The 20,053-nt window shown below is 39.2% G+C and overlaps 1 protein-coding gene across 7 annotated transcripts in view; it reads left to right on the top strand.

Annotated features, from left to right (window-relative positions):
• LOC137940447 (protein DGS1, mitochondrial-like) overlaps positions 1-20,053 on the top strand; it is a 53,210-nt gene that overhangs the window by 19,319 nt on the left and 13,838 nt on the right. For 3 of the 7 annotated variants that reach the window (XM_068785514.1, XM_068785513.1, XM_068785519.1), the window contains 8 exons: positions 4,389-4,648; positions 5,839-5,953; positions 6,130-6,333; positions 6,411-6,548; positions 6,688-6,855; positions 6,949-7,143; positions 18,717-18,817; positions 19,039-19,128. In XM_068785514.1, coding sequence (XP_068641615.1) covers positions 4,419-4,648; positions 5,839-5,953; positions 6,130-6,333; positions 6,411-6,548; positions 6,688-6,855; positions 6,949-7,143; positions 18,717-18,817; positions 19,039-19,128 — 1,241 coding nt within the window. In that variant the 5' untranslated portion in view covers positions 4,389-4,418. Of the gene's footprint in view, positions 1-4,388; positions 4,649-5,838; positions 5,986-6,129; positions 6,334-6,410; positions 6,549-6,687; positions 6,856-6,948; positions 7,144-18,716; positions 18,818-19,038; positions 19,129-20,053 lie in introns of those variants that run through there. The other 4 variants (XM_068785517.1, XM_068785515.1, XM_068785516.1 and 1 more) reach the window with 2 other exon arrangements.

The following is a 20,053-nucleotide window of genomic DNA, read 5'->3' as shown; positions in this document are numbered from 1 at the left end:
CATCTGGGATCCTTCCCCTTGCGACTGCATTAAACTCAATTTTGATGGTAGTGCTACTAGCTGTCCTAGACCGGTTGGAGCAGGCGGTGTTTTTAGAGGTCACAATGGAGACTCTATTCTTTCTTATGTTGGACCGGTGGGCATTGCTAATTCTAATACTGCTGAAGTTAATGCTCTTCTATTCGGTATCCAAATTTTCGAGGAACGTCTCCATGACAAGTTAATCATTGAAGGGACTTGAAGACTATAATCAGTTGGTGTTCCAAAGATAGCTCCCCCTCTTGGCGCCACTGGCCTATCACAGATTGTATTGCTGACATTGTATCTTCTATCCATTGTAATTGGAATGTCATTCCTAGATCAACCAACTCTTTGGCTGATAAATTGGCTAAATTCGGAACTTCCCAGCAATCTCTCATTGTTTGGGAAGACTTCTCTCCTTTGTAATTTGCTCTTTTGAGGTTTTGTCTTAATAAAAAACAGCATCATTTAAAAAAAAATAAAAAAAATCAATTTATCTTGCACTCACTCCCAGATGATTGTACTACTGAGACTGGATAGAAGCGAGCAGAAGGCTGTAGCTTTATCATCGTTCAGGCTATTCCTCCACAAAAATAGGGCTACAAATGTTATCATTCCTCCAACAAGGAAATTTTTTGTGTCTGTTGATATTACTTCTGTTGAACAAGATCATTACTTTACTAGTCCTTATCTTTAGGAGGAGAAATCTTTTATACAAGGTAAAGACAAGGATTTCTTTCTCCTTGAGTTTCCAGCCATTGTTTCCGTGCCAAACATTCCGCCAAACACCACATCCGAGTCAAACTTGCAGTTAGAAGTTGAGCCTCATACATCCAAGTCACAAGGAATGTTACATGGGATGCAAACTCAAGACTCTAATTGTCCATTGCAGGTTTACTTAAGGGAAAGAGTGCCAATCTCTTAACCTGTGCCAGCACAATCATCCGATTCTGCTTCTAGTCATGTCGAAGTAAGTATTCCACCCGATGATAATATCCTTTTTTATTTTTTTGAAATGGATGATAAGATCCTTGAAACACTTGAACAACTTGATTGTGATGTTCCTATTGCTCTTAGAAAAGGAGTTAGAGCTTGTACCAAACACCCTCTATATTTGTTCATATCCTATAAGAATCTTTCTCCTAAATACAATACCTTTCTTACTAGTCAAAATAAAGTTGCTATTCCTAAAACATTATTCAAGGCATTAGGAAATGAGAATTGGAAAAATACTATGAAGATTGAGATGGAAGCACTTGAGAAAAACAAGACTTAGGACTTGGTGAGACTGCCAAGAGGGAAGAAACCAGTTGGGTGCAGATGGGTGTTCACAACTAAATACAATTTATATGGATCTTTGGAAAAGTATAAGGCAAGGTTAGTCGCCAAAGGGTATGCTCAAACTTACGACATAGATAATCTGGCGACTTTTGATCCGGTGGCTAAGATGAATACAGTGAGAATCTTACTATCAATGGCTGTAAATTTTGGGTGGAGATAACTATAATTTGATGTTAAGAACGCGTTCTTACATGCTAATCTTGAAGAGGAGATCTATATGGAGATTTCACCCGGGTTTGCATCAAATGAAAAAAGGAGTGGTATATAAGCTAAAAAAGGCTTTGTACAGACTAAAATAGTCCCTACGATCTTGGTTTGGGAGATTTACCAAAGTGATGGTGTGTATGGGCTATAAACAGAGCCAAGGCAATCATACCCTATTGGTGAAGCACTCGGCAACAGGGGGAGTGACGGTATTGCTAGATGATATTATAGTCATAGGAGATGACTTGGACAAAATGGAGAACTTGAAGAAACAATTGGTGATGGAGTTTGAGATTAAAGAGCTAGGCAAATTGAAGTACTTTCTTGGTATTTAAGTAGCCCACTCCCAACATGGGATTTTTATATCCCAACAAAAATATGTGTTAAGACTTATTGGCTGATATAGGCGAGCTGGGATGTAAGCCAATAGAGACACCCATAAAGTCAAACCACAGACTTTGTCATGATCCTGAGAATATGATGGTGGGTAAAGGTTTTTATCAAAGACTTGTGGTGAAGCTAATTATTGTTACATACCAGGCTTGATATAGCTTACACTATAAGTGTGGTAAGTCAATTTATGCATAATCCCAGAGAGTCACATCTCAAAGCAGTGCATAGAATCCTGCAGTACTTGAAGGGTACACCAAGCAGAGGAATCTTGTTTGGATGACTCTTAAAGCCTATACAAATGCGGATTATGCAGGAACTGTAGTTGATAGAAGATTGACCTCAGGGTATTGCACTTTCTTAGGAGGCAATCTGGTAAATTGGAGAAGCAAAATACAAAATATGGTTGCAAGGTCCAATGCTGAAGCTGAGTTTAGAGCAATGGCTCTTGGGATTTGTGAACTGCTATGGCTAAAGATAATCTTAGAGGATATGAAAGTCAGATGGGAAGGTCCAATGAGGCTATATTGTGACAACAAATCAGCCATCAATATTGCACACAACCCAATACAACATGACCGTACCAAACACATAGAAGTTGATAGACATTTTATTAAGGAGAAGCTGGATAGTGGCCTAATATGTACTCGTTTCGTTTCTACTGGTGATCAACTTGCCAATGTGCTTACCAAAGGATTGTCTGGTACTATTTTTCAGAGAATAACAAGCAAGCTTGGAAGGGATGATATCCATTCATCAACTTGAAGGGTATGTGGGAAAATACAGTCCGTGTACAGTTGTGAATACAACATGTACAACATGTGAGAAAATATAGTCTATGTATAACTGTGAATACAACATGTACAACATGTGGGAAAATACAGTTTGTATACAACTATGAATATTTGACATTCTCTAGTGATTGTAATTCCGGATTTTAGGGATTAGATTAGATTTTGATTTTATTTTGATTTGTATTTCCAAGATTAGGTAGTTACCAAATAGAGTGACACTCTACTGTACATATAAATCATTGTAATTCGTTACTCATTCAGTTCAATACAATTACCAAGTTCAACATATTTTGTCATGTTATTGCCCTTAAGTAAGGTTTTTCGTTGTTGTCCTTTAGTGATCGACTTTTCTTACATAGTGGTTATTGATTAGTATCACTATTTTGTCTTCTAAATCATTTTTGTTGATTTCGATTTTTCTTATTTTGTCACTCATATTCTTCTTTGTGGTTTTGCCTTCCTAATTAGGATTGTGAAAGTCCTTGTTTGTTTGGACATATGGAGATGGTTTGTTATTCAAGGGGAGGTATAAGAAAATTTTGCATTATCTGAAGTTTTTTTATGGGAAAGTCGGGGATCATAGTCATCTACTCCAGAGCTTCATAAAAAAATTAGAGTATAAGAGTAAATGTGTGAAGCCAAAGTGCAAGCTCAAAAGCCGAAGACCACAAGAGTTACAAATTGTGAAGTTTTGAAGCCACACAGACCATAGTTATTTGAAGACCATTTTTTGTATTTTGTGTTTTGTGTTTATTCTTAAAAAGGGAATAGAGAGATAAGTGTTGTTACAAGCTGAAGCTGTGAGGGGGAGTGTTGGAAGGTATCATTACATTTTACTTATTTTTTAGGGATATTTTTTCCCTTAGAAACTAGATTCCTGGGTTTTAGTCAAGGACATGAACGTAAATTATTTCAATTATAATAAGGTAGAATGGTTATTAAACCCTAATCTCTCCAATTCTTTTCTCCTACAAAATTTCAACATATTTCTTTAAAATGCATTTTTATCGCCTTCATTTGTTAGAATGATTTGTCTGAAGTTGGTTAATGTAATCTTAAAAGTATTTTGGTGTTTCCTAATTTATCCGGTCCTTAAAGCTCATTAAGATCAGCAGTGCCTTTGATGTTCTAGTGAATAAAATTTTCCAACCATTGTGCATTGGTTGGAGTTACTAAGCCGCATGAATGCCTCTAAACGGAGTATGTTGCATCAATTCATCTTATTTTAATTTTTTCTTGTTAACGAACCGGCTGGTTGAATAACTATTATGGTGTTTTGTTTTTCTGGTGGTATATAGTGCTTATCTAGGAGAACATTAAAATCTCTAAGTAACCTTCTATAGTGCTATTGACAGCTACATGCAGATTGGCCCTAACAGATTTCTTTGTGGCCCTAACAGATTTCTTTGTCATTAACTAGGTAGAACTTTTTATTTCCTTCTATATTGCCAATTTATTACTGTTCTATCACTTTTGTTGAAGTAAATTGTTACATACTTTTAACTTATTTCTGTCATCTGTCCATTAAACGGGCTCCATTGCTAGCTTTTTAATTAATCTTCCAGGGCCTGTGTTAGTCTGACTTAAAATTCAAATGCATCGCCACTTCACTTCTTTCCTTTTCCACACCTTCTGCAGGTAGACCAGTATTTGCAAACATTCATCAAGATGGCAGATTTGCAGGAAAATTCTCAGGGAAGAATCTCAAATGTCAAAACCTTGATATCCTCCTACTCATGTCGATTAAGGGAAGAATTTGTCAGGCTCTTGCATTCCCCAGGTTTGAGTTATTTTGCCCGAATGACAAATCCATTTTCCAGAGGCACTTATCCCAGATACAAGAGAAGGAAGCCTAGCCTACCTCTTCCTTTATCTTCGACTAATTATGACACTTCTTTGTAAGTTCTTTGATGATTTCGAATGTTTTCTTTTGACTGATGTCATGAAGTGAGAGTTCTCTCAAGTTGGGTGATGATAGCCATCTAGTGTTTTGGTAGTCTTATTTCTTCAATCAGATGATTAAGATCCTGCAATGTTGGGAAGAGTGGATGGAAAATGTTGAATTTATGGAAATGAGAAATACTTCACTAACTTGTTTAAAACTGATGACAAACCTTTATTTATAATAGAGGAAACTAGTAAAATCCAATTACAATTAAACTACCCATATCCCAGTTATACTTAAAGTCTAACACTTAAAAATAAGTTCTAACATAATTAAATAACTAAACATAAATTAAAGACTAATATAACTAAAACACCTCTACCTGAGACTTTTCTGTGATACCTTCTTCCATGAAACTCGTCTTAGACTCCATATTAATTCTTGCTCTGTGAGACTTCTTGTTGTGAGAGTCATGTAAAGATTCTTCCACACTTGCTATTCAATAGAAAATTCAAGCTTAGTTACTCATGCAAGGCTACATTAATGGTTTTGTGTGGGTGCTTTGTCTTAGTAAAGCACTCATTGTAGTCTATAGATTGTAGTGGCTGAGTTTCTAAAAGTAAGATGGACATAAATGTGCAAGAGGCAAGAGGCTGTTCTCTTGTCCATGTGTGGACATAAATGTGCATGGACATAGAGGAATTGCTGGAAGAAGGTACTTAGCTTATGGTTGGCCTGTTCTTCCATGTAAGATTCCAATGCAATCTCTTTCAGTCAGAAGAGGTACAACTGTCCATCAAGGTTGGCTCCAGTTTCATGTTTATTGTTTAATAGGCTGATGTTTACAAATTTGTTTGATTATGTTGCTAGAAGTGCTTACTCTTATTCAGGTTACTAGCTAAGTGGAAGTGAATGATTCAAGCCTTCTTATGTGCCCTCCCACTGTCATGTAACTTTTACTTTTCTGATCTCTTGAGCTGTTTTGAGCTCTGCTGTTCTTGTCATTAGGATCCTCCAATCACCTTCGTGCAGTGGAATAATGAATTTTTTGAAATAATAACCCAATTAGTATGCTGAAAGCTCAAACGTATCTTGTTTGGTCATGTGTAAACTTGCTTGCAGGAATCTTGATTAGCTGCAATTTACTTGGTTACTGAGATTCAAAGAGCCTTGAAGAATAATCTTAAGTTGTTCCATCTGCAGGTCACTGGGGGATACATCCAAAGTTCATGACATTATAGAGGATATTATGGGTCACATTTTGTCAAGGTTGCATCACATTCAAAAGAGCTTGCACTTTTGGCAATCACGGGCTGAGGTTATTAGTCCCCAGTTTTGATAACCATGATAGTTATGTATCATTTCCCAGAAACTAGTGAAAAAGCGTGTTAAAAATTTGTTAGAACTTTAACTATTCATATAGTTATTTAATGAGTCAACTTGGCTGGTACCATAATCTTTGGCTAATCGGTTTCTCCATGTTTTATTGTACAGGTAACTGACAAACAAAAGGTGTACTTTATGGTTTTGGAAAGAGGCCCCTGGGCTTTTATTGAAGGATCATCTCAGCTGCTTCATGGGATTGCTACTGAAGGCTATTCCGTGCAACATCTTTGCCATTCAGCAACCGTTAGCATTAATGAGAGGATAGCTGTGTTAACTGGTTTGCAGCATTCTTTGGCTTTGTTTCTTGCACAGGTTTGTTGGTTTGAGGTGTGAAGATTCTTTGTCCTTATCTGCTAAATGTAATAATTTGAATTTGTTTTTCCTTGTAGCTGTACACAGAGGTTGACAAATTTGGGGAAGCTCTGATGAAGGATCCTGACAAGTCATTGCCAATGTTTTTGATAACTATCAATAATTTGTTTTCAAAATTGGAAGCATCAATAGGCCATCCACAATCAAATATTAAGGTTGACTACTTTCTAGTTGAGTTCTATTGGGAGTTGTTGAATCCCATGTTTTCAGTCAGTGACAAATCCAGTCCATGCATTCTGTATGTCCACTACTTTCATATGGTGTTTCAGTATCTCCATTTTTTTTTCTCTGCAGAATAGTTTTTCTGTTCCTGTGGATGAAAACAAGTCATTGTATCTCCAGTTAGAAAAACTGCCTGAGATTAACCAAGGCAGATCACAGTGGACAGACTTTGAAGTAAGGGATGCTATTAATTCAGTTTATAAAAACCTCCAGAGACTTGATTCTTATCTGTCTATCCTTGTAAGTTAAGACTTCATAGTCATCTTCCTGGTGGGTTTATTTCTAGCTGATATTTTAATTTGTAACCATTGTTTTATTTTGTACTCTTTTAAGGTTTCAAAATACCAAAAGCCAAGGAGAATGACTTTATACTGGTTACCGTATACATGTGGAGCTGTGGGTCTCTCTGTATGTTCAGTGTGGCTCTTAAGGCGTAGTAGTTTAATGGGAAGTCCTGATATTGACAACTGGATCCATGAAGCAAAGGAGTCAACAGTCAGTTTCTGGAAAAATCATGTGGAGCAACCAGTATGATACATCTTGATTTTTCTTATATCTGTGCCACATCTGCTTTTAAAATTTAATTGAATATGAAACTAAATATTGTTCATTAAGTATCATGTCTTATCATACTATTTATTTAAATTTGCAAATAAGCATGTCATGTCTTATTATACTGTTTATTAGCATTTCAAAATAAGGATCTACTATTAAACTTTTCCAGGGCTTCACTAGGTTTCTAGTTATCTATATGGTGGTGATCAATGAAATTTTCAGTATTTTACTGAAGGGTGCAATCCGCTAAATCCTTATTACTTTTATCCACATTGTGGATGATTATGATCTCTTATTCCTGTGCCTGTAACCTTCAATAATCTGAGGCATTAAAACATAATTCACTGTGTTGAGAACATATGACATTCAGACTTGAAAATATGGTTTACTTTAGAAAATTGTAAATTACTTGTTTAATCATATTGACTAATGCAACCAGGGTTCCATTTTTTATTTTTTAGTTTTTGAATGGTGGCCTTTAATGGATTATGGCACAATAATCAATTGTCATGAATATCCTTCGTTAACATATCTTAAATGGACCATGTAGAATTTCTATAATCTGTCAAACTTTCATCAACATCACTTCAGTCATCAGAGAAGATTCTTAAGATCTCAATCATCCATCTGAAAGATTGGTTGAATATCTAGGCTCCAGAGTTATGTAAATTTTTTTTTTTTTTTTGAAAAGATGCTGATTTTTATTAAGAGAAAGCTCAAACGAGTCGATTACCAGAGTTATGTAAATTGAGACAGTCCTATCCATTGATTGAGACTATGCTTCCTGCCAACTAGTGATTAGGGCTTGTATTCAATACAGATATGAACATTTTGGATCTGATCCATTTGTGGATATTTAGATACTTGAAATCCTATCTGAATGTCTGAGGAACCATTTGTAGTTGGATATCCCTATCCGTCTGCTGGTTAATATCTGAATCCGAAAACCGGCAAAAGTAAAATGATTACAAAATCTCAAAGAGATGAATATGATAAATAGTAGCAAATCTCAAATAATAAATTTGATTCCACAACATAGGAAAAAATACTTAAAACATTTTGAAATATCACAAAATAGACATGGACACCTAACTATATGTCTTACTTATTATGAGTAAGCGAGCGATGAGGAGGTGAGAGAGAGTGGAGCAAGAGAAGGGAGAAGAAGTTAGATGTTAGTCTTTTGTTCTGTTTCCCTTTAATAAAATCTAGCACCATTTAAAAAAAAATCTCTTACTTATGAGTAAGTGAGTAGTGAGGAGGTGAGACAGAGTGGAGCGAGAGAAGGATGGACGGAAGGGAAAAGAAGTATGGGATGCGACAAAAGAATTAGCATGAGCTGCTGGAAGGGATAGCAAAAGGGATTGCGAGGAAGATGATGAAGACTTGGTGGAAAATAGCATCTGCATTTTGAAGGTTTCATCCAGCGAGGTTTTGATGAGAAGGAGAAGAGGACCACCACAGCTTTTAACCCGACATTCTGAGGACTGACCAAGGTGGAGAAGATGACAGCAGTTGGAAGATAGTATAGCAAAGATCGAATCGTTTTAAGAGATGCAATGAATATCACTTTCTTACGGCACCACCACTCTGAAGATTTCAGAACGAAATGGGCCTGCTGGAAGGGTAGTGTGTGTCACCGTCAGGAATGGAATGCTCCTTTATCTCCATTCTGGTTACCGCCTGCAACTTCTTCATTTCTCAGTTCCAACGTGCTACCACTGATCACCAGGCTGGAAGAGGTACACAGGAGTGATGGACTGGTAATCTGGTCTTTTATTTCTCTGTCTTCATCTATAATGGTAACAGGGAGTGCAAGATCATTCAAAGCCGTGAGGGAGTTATTATGGCCCAAATTTATGTCCTTGAGAGCGCTGACTCATGGTTTGGTTGGCCACCTACATGGTATGCTGAAGTAATTTCGTGCCATCTGAACCTCCTTACCAGTGTAATCAGAAGGATAATCACAACGAGAGATTCCCAACCCATTTTCCACCACTGTCCATGGCAAATCACCAACTCAGAATTCCCAAACATGCAATACCTGTGCCTCGCTCACACCCATAGAACCCCCGTCTCACCAGTTCAAAGTCAAATCTCCCCCCCAGACCCTCTGTGTGGAAGGAAGCTGCTCTCGCTGGCTGTTGTTGCTACTGTCTAGGCATGGAATGCTGATTTCCCCATCACCAACTGATTCTCCAAGTAGCTCCAATTGGACTATCTCCCTCATTTTGCTTATCTGGGAGCTCAAGACTGGCTCACTTTCTTCCAATCAGCTGAAAGACAGCCTCAGCTTCACGGATTTCATCATGCAATAACTCATTCCTCTCCAACATTTCTGAATGGAAGCCTAGCACCACTTCTTTTACTTTCGGGCAATGGTTAAGCATCCGGGGGACTTTCTACTGACCTCTGGCATGACCATGTACTTGAGAAGATAGCTGCACTCTTCGGTAGGGTGGTGCAATTTGGAGAGAGCACAACGTAGAGAGATCGAATGGATGTTGCCAATATCCTCATAAACCCAACACAACACTGGCATGGACACTCTATTGTCAAATTCACTGTTGGAAAAGAGTTTTTCTGGATCAAAGTTACCTTTGATGACTTCTGTGATCTGTAGTACCAGGATGACAAGCTCTGGTTGTCGGAATGGCACGAGTTGACAGTCTCTCGCCTAGACACTATCGGGTCAAGGCCCAACCAACCAATTTCTCTCAGTCTGCCAGCATTGAACCAGGTGATATCACTCCCTGAGTCCCCTTCAATTTCAAACTCAAATTTCTTTCCTCACACCACTCATCTACCCCAACCTGCGAACCTGAAAAAACTGGCATTTGCCAATGCAGTTTGACGGTGCCGCCCCCTATTCCCAGCCCAAACTGCACACCCTGCGATATGCAGAACCCTCCCCCCAAGAGGTGCAGGTTTGACACACAACCCCCATTCTAGCACCGTTATAACACCTAGAAACAATACTTTCTTTCCTTGCCAACCTGACATGGCCTGCAACTCTCCAGCTCCCATTAATCACATCTCACCAATCTAGCTGCCACATCCTACCATGACCCTCACCAACTTGGAGACGTGTCCTGAAATTGGAATTAATTCCGAAGTCCCTAAGAGTTGGCTTCGCTTAATGTCTGGGCCCCCTACCTAATCACACATGAATGTTGCCCAACCCCCAACCTACATCAAATACCCAAATCGACACACTTACCCCTTCAGCATACCACCCAGGAATGAATTCCTCCTCCCTCATCCCCGTGTCATAATCCCGAATCAGCATATCATTCCGATTCAGAATCAACCACCCGCATGCGCCATTGTGCTTAAGCCATCAATCCTCAGCCTAAACAACCAAAAATCACTCTCCCCCTCCCCTAGCAACCTACCAGTATTGAAGAAGGGGCCAGCCCAGACGACTGTTACAGTGGGGTCCAGTAACCCGCCCCAATTCCCAATAGACCCAACAACTGGGAGGGTACTTTTCCCTCCTCCAGGGGATCACTCTCATTGTTTGGTTGCCGAACTCCAGTCTGAGAGACATAGGTACGATGATGACCTACATTACTGGGTTTAGCTTACGGAGGGAAGCTACCGGGCGATGATTATTCTTCGGGAGTTTCAAAAAGAAACCAGAAATGATAGTTCTATCTTGGAGCGTCCGAGGAATTGGCAGTCTGAGAAAGTGGGCCACAATTCCCTACCTTCTTGACTCTTCAAAGCCAGCCATTGTGATTCTGCAAGAAGCAAAGTGCCAAGGAATGTCTGATCTCATCACCCAGGAATTATGGAATTGTGCCAGTTGAATGGTATGCGGTCAACGCGATTGGTCACTCAGGTGGGATTCTAATTCTCTGGAATTCTGATGCTGTTGAAGTGCTGGACTGTGACCCTGGTTACCACTCCGTTGGGCTGAGACTCATAGACAAATGCACAGATGGTGTATGGTGTCTTATTGGGATCTATGGATCTACAAGTTATTGTGACCGGAGGGAATTTTGGGATGAAATTCTTAGTCTTCTTCAAGGATGGCAGCATCCTTGGTTACTAGCTAGTGACTTAGATTTTGTAATGAGAAGTTATGAGAAGGTTTATTGACTTTATTGGGAGTTGTGAGCTAGAGGAAATTTTCCTTTCAGGCAAGTCTTACATTTGGTCAAACAATCAACAACAACCTATCTTATCCTAATTGGACAGATTTCTTGCAAATGGTGACTGGCTAAGACTGTATGAAAACACGTCCTGAATCGTGTTGGGTCCGATCATTGGCTGATTCAATTGGATACCAAATTTGGCAGATGGGGGCCGATCCCTTTCAGGTTCAAGAATTCATGGTTAAAAGATGATGACTTTGATGAGATTGTTGTTTATTGGTGGGTTAACTTGCCTATTTGTGGCCTTGGAGGGTGGGTTCTTCCTCTGAAGTTCAAAGCCCTAAAAATGAAATTGAAGCAGTGGTCCTCAAAATGTTGCTCCAAGGCCAAGGTAGAAAAGACCTCCCTTCTTTCTCAAATTGCCGACATGGACGCTATTGAAGAACAAATGTGTCTTTCTTCCACTGAGTTTTTTCTTCGAATTTCCCTTCAAAACAAATTTCGAACAAAACAAACACTAAAGAAACACTCTCCTTACAACAAGAGATTGTAGGGATGCTCCTAATTTCGCACAAGAGTCAGTAATAGAGTTTGTTGACCTAGGTACATCATGAAATGAAAGATACAATATAAGAATTTCCAAAAAAATGCCAATGTCGCCACGAGGGATCCAGCGGGAAGGCGCACCAGCCAATCACAACTTTTCAGTCACATTCAATGATGAGGGGTCCACTAAATCGATCCCGAAAAAGGATAAGACCATGCAAAAGGGCGAAAAGCTCATCAGTAGTAGAGTCAGCCACACCAAGAGGGCCCAGAGGTAAGAAATAAGGGTGTTTCCATCAACATCTAGAAACACATTATTGGGGGCCTTGGAGAGAACGGGATAATCGCTGATTCCAGTTTAAATTTGCTTATGTCGACGAGGTGGCAACCATCATTACTGGCCAAATCTCCTCTTGGATTACGACTAAGAAGGAATCAGGCCACCTTGGTAGTAGTCTTTTCATCCGAAACATGATGGCCCCGCTACTCGCCTGGCTCTTTGTGAGTGGACTCCCCCACTTACCAGTTTCATCAAGCTCAGCTTTGACGGCAGCTTGCTCGTCAACCTTGGACCAACTGGTATTGGAGGGGTCTTTTGCAGCTTAGACGACGCCACCCTTCTCTCTTACTCAGGCCCTCTTGGCTTACAGGTCTCCACCATTGTGGAGCTTTTTGCCCTTCGCCAAAGGCCTGACTCTCTTTCGGGAGCACTTCTCTGGACCTCTTGTCATCGAGGGGGGTTCTAAAGTTGTAATCTTGTAGTGTTCCTCTCTCTTTCCTAAATTCCCTTGGCGTCATTGATCTGCTTTTCACGATGTTCTGGATATTTCCTCTATACTTTCTTGTATGTGGTCTCATGTGCCATGCTCTGCCAATTCTCTAGCAGACTCTCTTGCCAAGGATGGGATCCCATACAATCTCTCATTGTTTCGGGATCCCCCCTTGCATGTGTGTGATTTCTCTTGGCTTAATTAATGTTGGCCATTATAAAAAAAAAAAAAAAAAAAAAAAAAAAAAACCGTAGCACCTAGGGGTAGGTCAACAACAGCCAAGTGCCTCTGTCCAATAGTGCTTCCATCTCAACATCCATGGTTTGCTTCCATTGACGACATGAAATGGTGTCCTACAAAAAAGAAGAAAGTGCAAGAAAATAATGATAAAGTAAATTGTTTGTACTGGTTAGACAACGAATCAAAGGTAACAAAGTTGGACAGAGGGTAACGAGTACCTTTTTGAACCCCCTTCCAAAGAGGAATAGGAAGGAGGTCGCTTTCCTCAGGATCAACAAACGAAGAGCATTCATGATCTGGTGAGAGAGTAGAAAAAAAAAGAAGTCTGATATTGAGTCACTAGTCTTCAATGATATACCTATAGTTGTTTCTCTGGTGAAGTGTTAGGAACATCCTCTATAAGAGTAGGAGCAACTACCTCTAGACCTTGTAGTAGAAGGTAACACATATGTCGTGGATGAAGCAAAGAAACAAGTATCCTAAAAAAGTATTACATCAACAGATACAAATATGTCTGCTTAGTAGAAGGTCAAAAGCATTTTGTATATTTTTTGTGTATGAGAGTTTCCCAAGAAAATACACTTTACTACGTGAGGAGATAATTTATCTCTAAATGGACCAAACATGTGCAAGACAAACTCATCCAAATACACGGGTAGACAATGGAAATGATATGTCTAAAGGCATCAAACACTTGTATGGGTACTTTATTCTCAAGAGTAGAGGAAGACATCCTATTAATGAGAAAACATGTAGTAAGAATTGCATCTCCACCTGGCAGACTCCCAGGCCCAAGCGGGCATTTCTCTCCAACACTTTGTTGTGGAGTCAGGGCCCCGGTGCTAGGTTTGTAATTTTTACCTTTTTTCTTATCAATATACGCACTATTTTTTTAAAAAAAAAAAAGAATTGCTTCTCCTCAATATGATTTGGATGCATTCATCTGAAAAAGCATAATACGGACACTTCCAACAAATGATAATTCTTATGTTCAACTACATTTTGCTGTGGAATAAAAACACAAGATGTTTGATGAATAATTCCATTACCTTGACAAAACACATCAAACTTCTGGTTCATAAATTCCAAACCATTATCAGTGCGAAGTATACAAATAGAAGTATCAAACTAATATTTGATTTCATTATAGAAGTTTTGAAATGCATCAAATGCCTCAGATTTTTCCTATAGGAGATACATCCAAGTACATCTATTGAAATCATTAATGAACAAAAGAAAATACTTGCAACCAAATATACTAATCATAAGACAAGGACTCCAAACATTAAAATGAACAATGTTAAACAAACGATTGCTCCTAGAATGATATAGAGGAAATTGTATCTAGTGATGCTTACCCACTTGGCACGATTCACACTGAAACAAAAGATTGGAAGGAAATACAGGAAAAAGCTGAACCAATTTTTCTAGAAAAGGATGACCAACCTTAAGTGCCACTGTAGAGGTGAGATTGTAGAGTGCTAAGCATGTAGTGAATTATTTGGTGAGTGACTCTCCAAATAATATAATCTGCCTTTCTCACGCGTGAAACCAATCATCCTCCTCGTCATGAAATCCTAAAACACACAATGAGGAAGAAGCAACAATCAATTGAGCCATACGCTGAACTAACTGTTGCATCTCATCAGGTGCCCCTGGTACAATATTGTTGATTGTTCCAGTGGGAATCTTAGAGTTCTCATGAACAATAGAATTTTCCCATGTTGGCTTATTGAATTTAACCCAGCCCTCATAAAAAAAGTATTTTCTCTCGGATTTAACCCTGCCCTCATTAAAAAAGTATTTTCTCTCGGATTCACCATCACCTCGCCATCGACCTCTACCAAGACTATCTCTACCTCTGCCTCTATTGCTACTACTATGACCCTCTAAGATTTTGAATAGTTAACAATATTAAGTGCAAAAGCATCAACATTCTTAACTCTTTTATTTCCTTTGGCTATGATTTTGTTGAAGGCAGTGGACAAAGAAAGCACATCATCTGAGGCAAGCAATTGTGCACTGCATCAAAATCCGGACCTAAACCATCTAGAAACCTAGCCACCTATAATTGGCTCTACTGCTTTTTCTACTTCCGCTCATTATTAGTGAGTGGGTGAAATATATTTATTTCCTGCCACACTCCTAGGAATTCACCATAATATTCTGTAATAGATCTATCACACCTCTTGAGGCTGAATAATCTAGCATACAACTCATACACCTGGGATGCATTACTTTCTTGTGCATACAGAAAATTCTAGAGATATCCACATTTCTTTTGTAGTCTCACTATTCATAATCTAATTCCTTAACTTGGAATCAATGATATTTATCAGCTAGGTCATAACTTGACAGTCCTCTGCCACCCAGTCATCATTCATAGGCACTGGAGGATCATCTCTAATATATTTTGATTCTTTCTTGGCCTTCAAATATATTCTAACTGATTTAGACCAACTGAGAAAATTCTACCCATTCAATTTCTTAGTAATTATCACAATGGAGTCTTTTCCCTTAGAGTTCTCTACCTCTCTTGAGATGGTGAATACTTCACCAGAATCAGCCATAAGTGCACAAAACAGTCATAATTAAGCAATTAAAACTTCAGGCCATAAGATAGGTGGGCCCCACTTCTCAGAAATTAGGATTTTTATACAATCTGCATTTTAATCCAAATTTGATCTAATTCCACCAACTACGAGTGATTTTATACTTTAAATATATTAGAAATACCAAAATCAGGGCTGATGTCTCCTTTTCAGAGGATTATGCAGTCAGAGAGCCTAGTATTGGGCTGCGTAGTAGGTAGGAGGGGGGTTTCCCCAATCAAAAATTCCTTCTAGGACTGTAGCTCATAAAAAAACCTGCATTAAATGTAATGGAATCCAACAGCCCTAGGGTTTTGGCAAAGAAAGAAAGGGAAATGATGTTTTTTTATCAACTTGTAATGCGCAGACTAGGAGGAACTCTTCTTTGACAAATTGCATCCTTCAATGGGGTGAGAGGTTGAAGAATGGAGGCTCCCTAAACAGGATTCCTTGCTATCATACCATGAAAAAATGAATACTAATGAGTAGAGAGAGAGGAGTTGAGAGAGAAAAGAAGGAAGAGAGCTCATAAACTGACTCTTGTTGTCCTCGACCACCATTTTTTTTTTTTTGAAATGATGCTGATTTTTATTAAGACAAAAGCTCAAAAGAACAAATTACAAAGGAGGGAATCCTTCTCATACAATGAGAGATTGCTGGGAAGTTCTGAATTTTGCCAATTTATCAGCCAAAGAGTTGGTTGATCTAGGAATGAGATTCCAATTACAATGCGTAGAAGATACAATGTCAGCAATACTATCAGAGATGGGCCAGTGGCGCCAAGGGGGAAGGTTGTCTTTGGAACACCAACTAATAACCGTCTTCAAGTCGCCTTCAATGATTAACTTGCCATGGAGACGATCCCTGAAAATTTGGAGGCCGAACAGCAGAGCACTAACTTCAGCAGTATTAGAATCGGCAATGCCCACTGGACCAGCATAAGAAAGAATGGGGTCTCCATTGTGCCCTCTGAATACACCACCTGCCCCTGCTGGACCAGGACATCCAATAGCACTACCATCAAAATTCAGTTTTATGCAGTCGCAAGGGGGAGATCCCAGATAGCCATTCTAGGAGCTCTACTAGGGCCAAACATGTGAGCGATCAAATTCCAATTTTCCCGAAGGGAAACCCCTGATAGAGTGGCAAAATCCTTCTTTGTATGAAGCCAACTCGAGATGAGGCTGACGGCATGAGAAGCCGTGTTGTTTGGGGTAGCTTTGGAGTTGAATCTTCGGTTGTTCCGCTTGAGCCAAATGCACCATGGAACATGTGCCAAACAGGCCGGCCGGAAGAATTAACTTGCCTAGTAGAGGAAGAAGAATCCCTCGAACCATCTCAAAGGTGCCAAAGAGGTCCTGATGTAGCCCCAGTTGGAGCTCGATTTTCTAAAAGATCTTCGTGCAAACTAACCATGAAAATCCACAGTGTAAGAGGACATGCTGGACCGTCTCTTCGCACTCACCGCAAAGGGGACAAGAAAGATCGGGGGCAGTGAAGCCTCTTCTATGAAGGTTGTCTGAAGTAAGAATCTGTTCTTTGATGGCTGACCACACGAAGAATTTGATTTTGTTTGGTGCTGAGAGTTTCCAAGCCAGATTTGCCTTGTGCTCATGAGGACTGTAGTCTTGCTTTCTGATATGAGAGTAAGCCGAAGTGACAGTGAATTGGCCATTATTACTAGGCTTCCAAATCAGCTTATCAACTGAGTGCTCCTGGATAATAGTATTACTGAGTTTAGTAAGGAGAGAGCAAAAAGCCAACGATTCCTCATCATTTAATCCCCGACGGAACGGAAGACTCCACGAGTGATCACTCCATGAATCAGCCACAGAGCAAGAGAGGTCGCTTGCCACCCTATGCAACCCTGGGAAGTCCTTTGAGAGAGATCGGGGGCCACACCATTCGTTCGACCAGAAGAGAAGGGTCCTTCCATTGCCTGAGTGAAATGTGGTAGTATCTCTGAATACTGGAAGGAGTTTGAAAACTGATTTCCATATCGGGGATAGGAGGCGAGCAGCGCCACCCTCTCTCCACCATGCACCCGAAAACTGAAGATAGAATTTCACCATATTCTTTCATAAATTGTTATGCTTGTTGTTGAAATTCCAAATCCATTTGAGCATAAGAGCTTTGTTCATTTCCCTTGTAGGCCGGATGCCCAATCCTCCCCTATTATGAGGCATGCAAATATCCTTCCAACTGACCAGATGATATCTGAAGGTATCTTCTGAACCCCTCCACAGAAATCGTCGATGGATGGCATCAATTTTGGAGCAAACAGAGGCCGGACAGTGCATGAATGATAATAGATAATTTGGCAGCCCCGCCAGACAAGACTTGAGGAGAGTGAGACGCCCCGTTGTTGATAAAAGTTTACCCCCTCTAAGTGGCTAGCCTCTTTTCAAATTTCTCAATGAGGGGGGACCATAGAGACACCGAAGGCCGAGAATCAAAAAGTGGGAGCCCAAGATATGTAGCTGACATATTTCCCACAAAGCATCCCAGATAGTCCGCCATATTCTGAAGCCCAGCTGGATCAATGTGATAGCCAAGGAGAGTGGTTTTTCCCCAGTTTATGTTTTGATCAGAAGCCAAATCAAGTAATCCCAACACGGCTCACAATTTTCTGATCTGATCCATAGTACCAACCCCGAAGCAAATAGTATTATCTGCAAACTGGAGAATCGGAATATCAAAGGTTGTGCAATCAGTCGTGGGTAGGAGCCATCCCATGTTCTTGGCCGAGTAGATCAAGGAGGATAGGTATTCTGCCACCACATTGAAGAGCAAAGGGGAGAGAGGGTCTCCCTGTCTGATTCCCCTGGTTCCCTTAAAGTATCCACAAATTGTTCCATTGAGAAGGACAGAGTAGCTTGTAGAGGAGATGCAACTTCGGATCCAGAAGCGCCATTTTTCTCCGAATCCCATCTTCCCCAGGAGGGTGTCCAAAAACTTCTAGTTAACTCTGTTAAATGCCTTTTTGAAGTCAAGCTTGAGGATTATTAAGTGAATATGGAACAAATTACAGAAATATCCTTATACACTTAAAAATCACTTAAACCCTTATATCTCCCAATTTACATACTCAAATTACATGAAAATAAAACTAGAGACATATCTAATCATGTAAAATAAGATAATGTAAACTCTAGTCATTACAACTGATGTAAAAAGAGGGAAGTACCCCTCAACATATTTTCTAACACGTGATGTACAAGTTTTTCTTTTGGTGTTTGCATATTCTGTAGTATACTGCAATATATTTGATGCCGTTTACCTGTATTTTCAATCTTCAGATTATATCTATCAGAGATGAGCTTTTTGAGACATTTAGGGCAAGACATAAAGGTGTAATGGAGCTTGAAGAAGTCCGGCTAACTGCAGATTCACTCCATAAGTTAGTATTTTAATTTTTTTGGGGGGCTAAGCAAAGTTCAATAATGTCCATGGGTGTGAAGTTGAAATGATAACTGCGCATTTGGCCATCCTAGTCATTTTATGTGAAACACTTTCGAACCCATATGAGGCTAGATTTGGACTGCATATATCCATGATAGATACTGTTACAAGAGAAAATGAGGTGATAAACCTTTTCTATGTAATCTGTTGAGTGTGCAGGATGTTGTTAGGCTTCAGCAAGCAAACAGAAGGTGTGGAATTTCCTGAAGATACCTCCGATCAAGCAATGTTAGAAATTGTCATGGCTAGGTAAAAAATGTCTTGTGATTTGTGTTATCAATTGTAATTATTCAGTGATGATAGGTCTTCTTTTTCTTATTTGTTCATTGTTAGAAAGTACAGGGGTAAAATTATAATTTCACTCTATGTTTGATGGTATACCCTCTTTTGATAGGCATCAGGGTGAAGGTTTTCTATCTTTTTGTATACTTAAACAGTGGATATTTGATGTTTTCTTGAGTCTAGTAGGAAGAAGGGTATTTTTGTCTTTTTATAATGTTTCACTTAGCTGATTATCATAACAGGGCTAGAGGTCATCATTAGCCTCTAATGTGATTGCCTCCTTTGAAGGCAGCTGCAGAACTTTTCTCCTTCACTCTTTTCTCTTCTTTCGTTTTCCCTTCTTCTAATCTCATAAACCTCAAATTTTCACATTGTTTTTTCCCTTGCACTATGGCATAAAGAACAATCGACTGTTACAATTGTTTTATGCACCGAAGATCAAGCATCAGCACTTTTAAGTTTGCCAAGTAGTGATTGGTCTGGACTAGGAAGCACTCTACTCTGCCTAATCACACTAGTACTGAGTTTTACTTCAGATTGACCAGGATCACTGAATGTAGTGTTTGTCTTTTCATCCAGAGTCTACTGAATTATCACACACAGTCCTAGATTGTAGATCACATGGTAGTGCAGAATCCATTCTAAATTTTTGAAAAGGAAAATATTATTTTTTTCTCATGTATTGCGTGTACACAATCATGTCAGTTAACTTTTTCGTCATTGTGAAAACTTTAATTATTTGACATAAAAAAGTCAAAGATGTGTACTTTTTCTTTTCTTTTTCTTTTTGTAGCAGCTGAGAAGGATGAATTGCATTTATGTATGCTTGATTTTTTTTTTTAAAAGAAAATTTTCTTCATTAACATTTTTGTTTGTGGTTGGGTTTACAAAT

Source organism: Aristolochia californica, unplaced genomic scaffold, assembly GCF_029961685.1.
Source record: "Aristolochia californica isolate CCGP_79_NKW_82.1479 unplaced genomic scaffold, dmAriCali1.0.hap1 SCAF_9, whole genome shotgun sequence".
Taxonomy (NCBI): Eukaryota; Viridiplantae; Streptophyta; class Magnoliopsida; order Piperales; family Aristolochiaceae; genus Aristolochia; species Aristolochia californica.
This window is presented reverse-complemented; position numbering and strand designations above follow the sequence as displayed.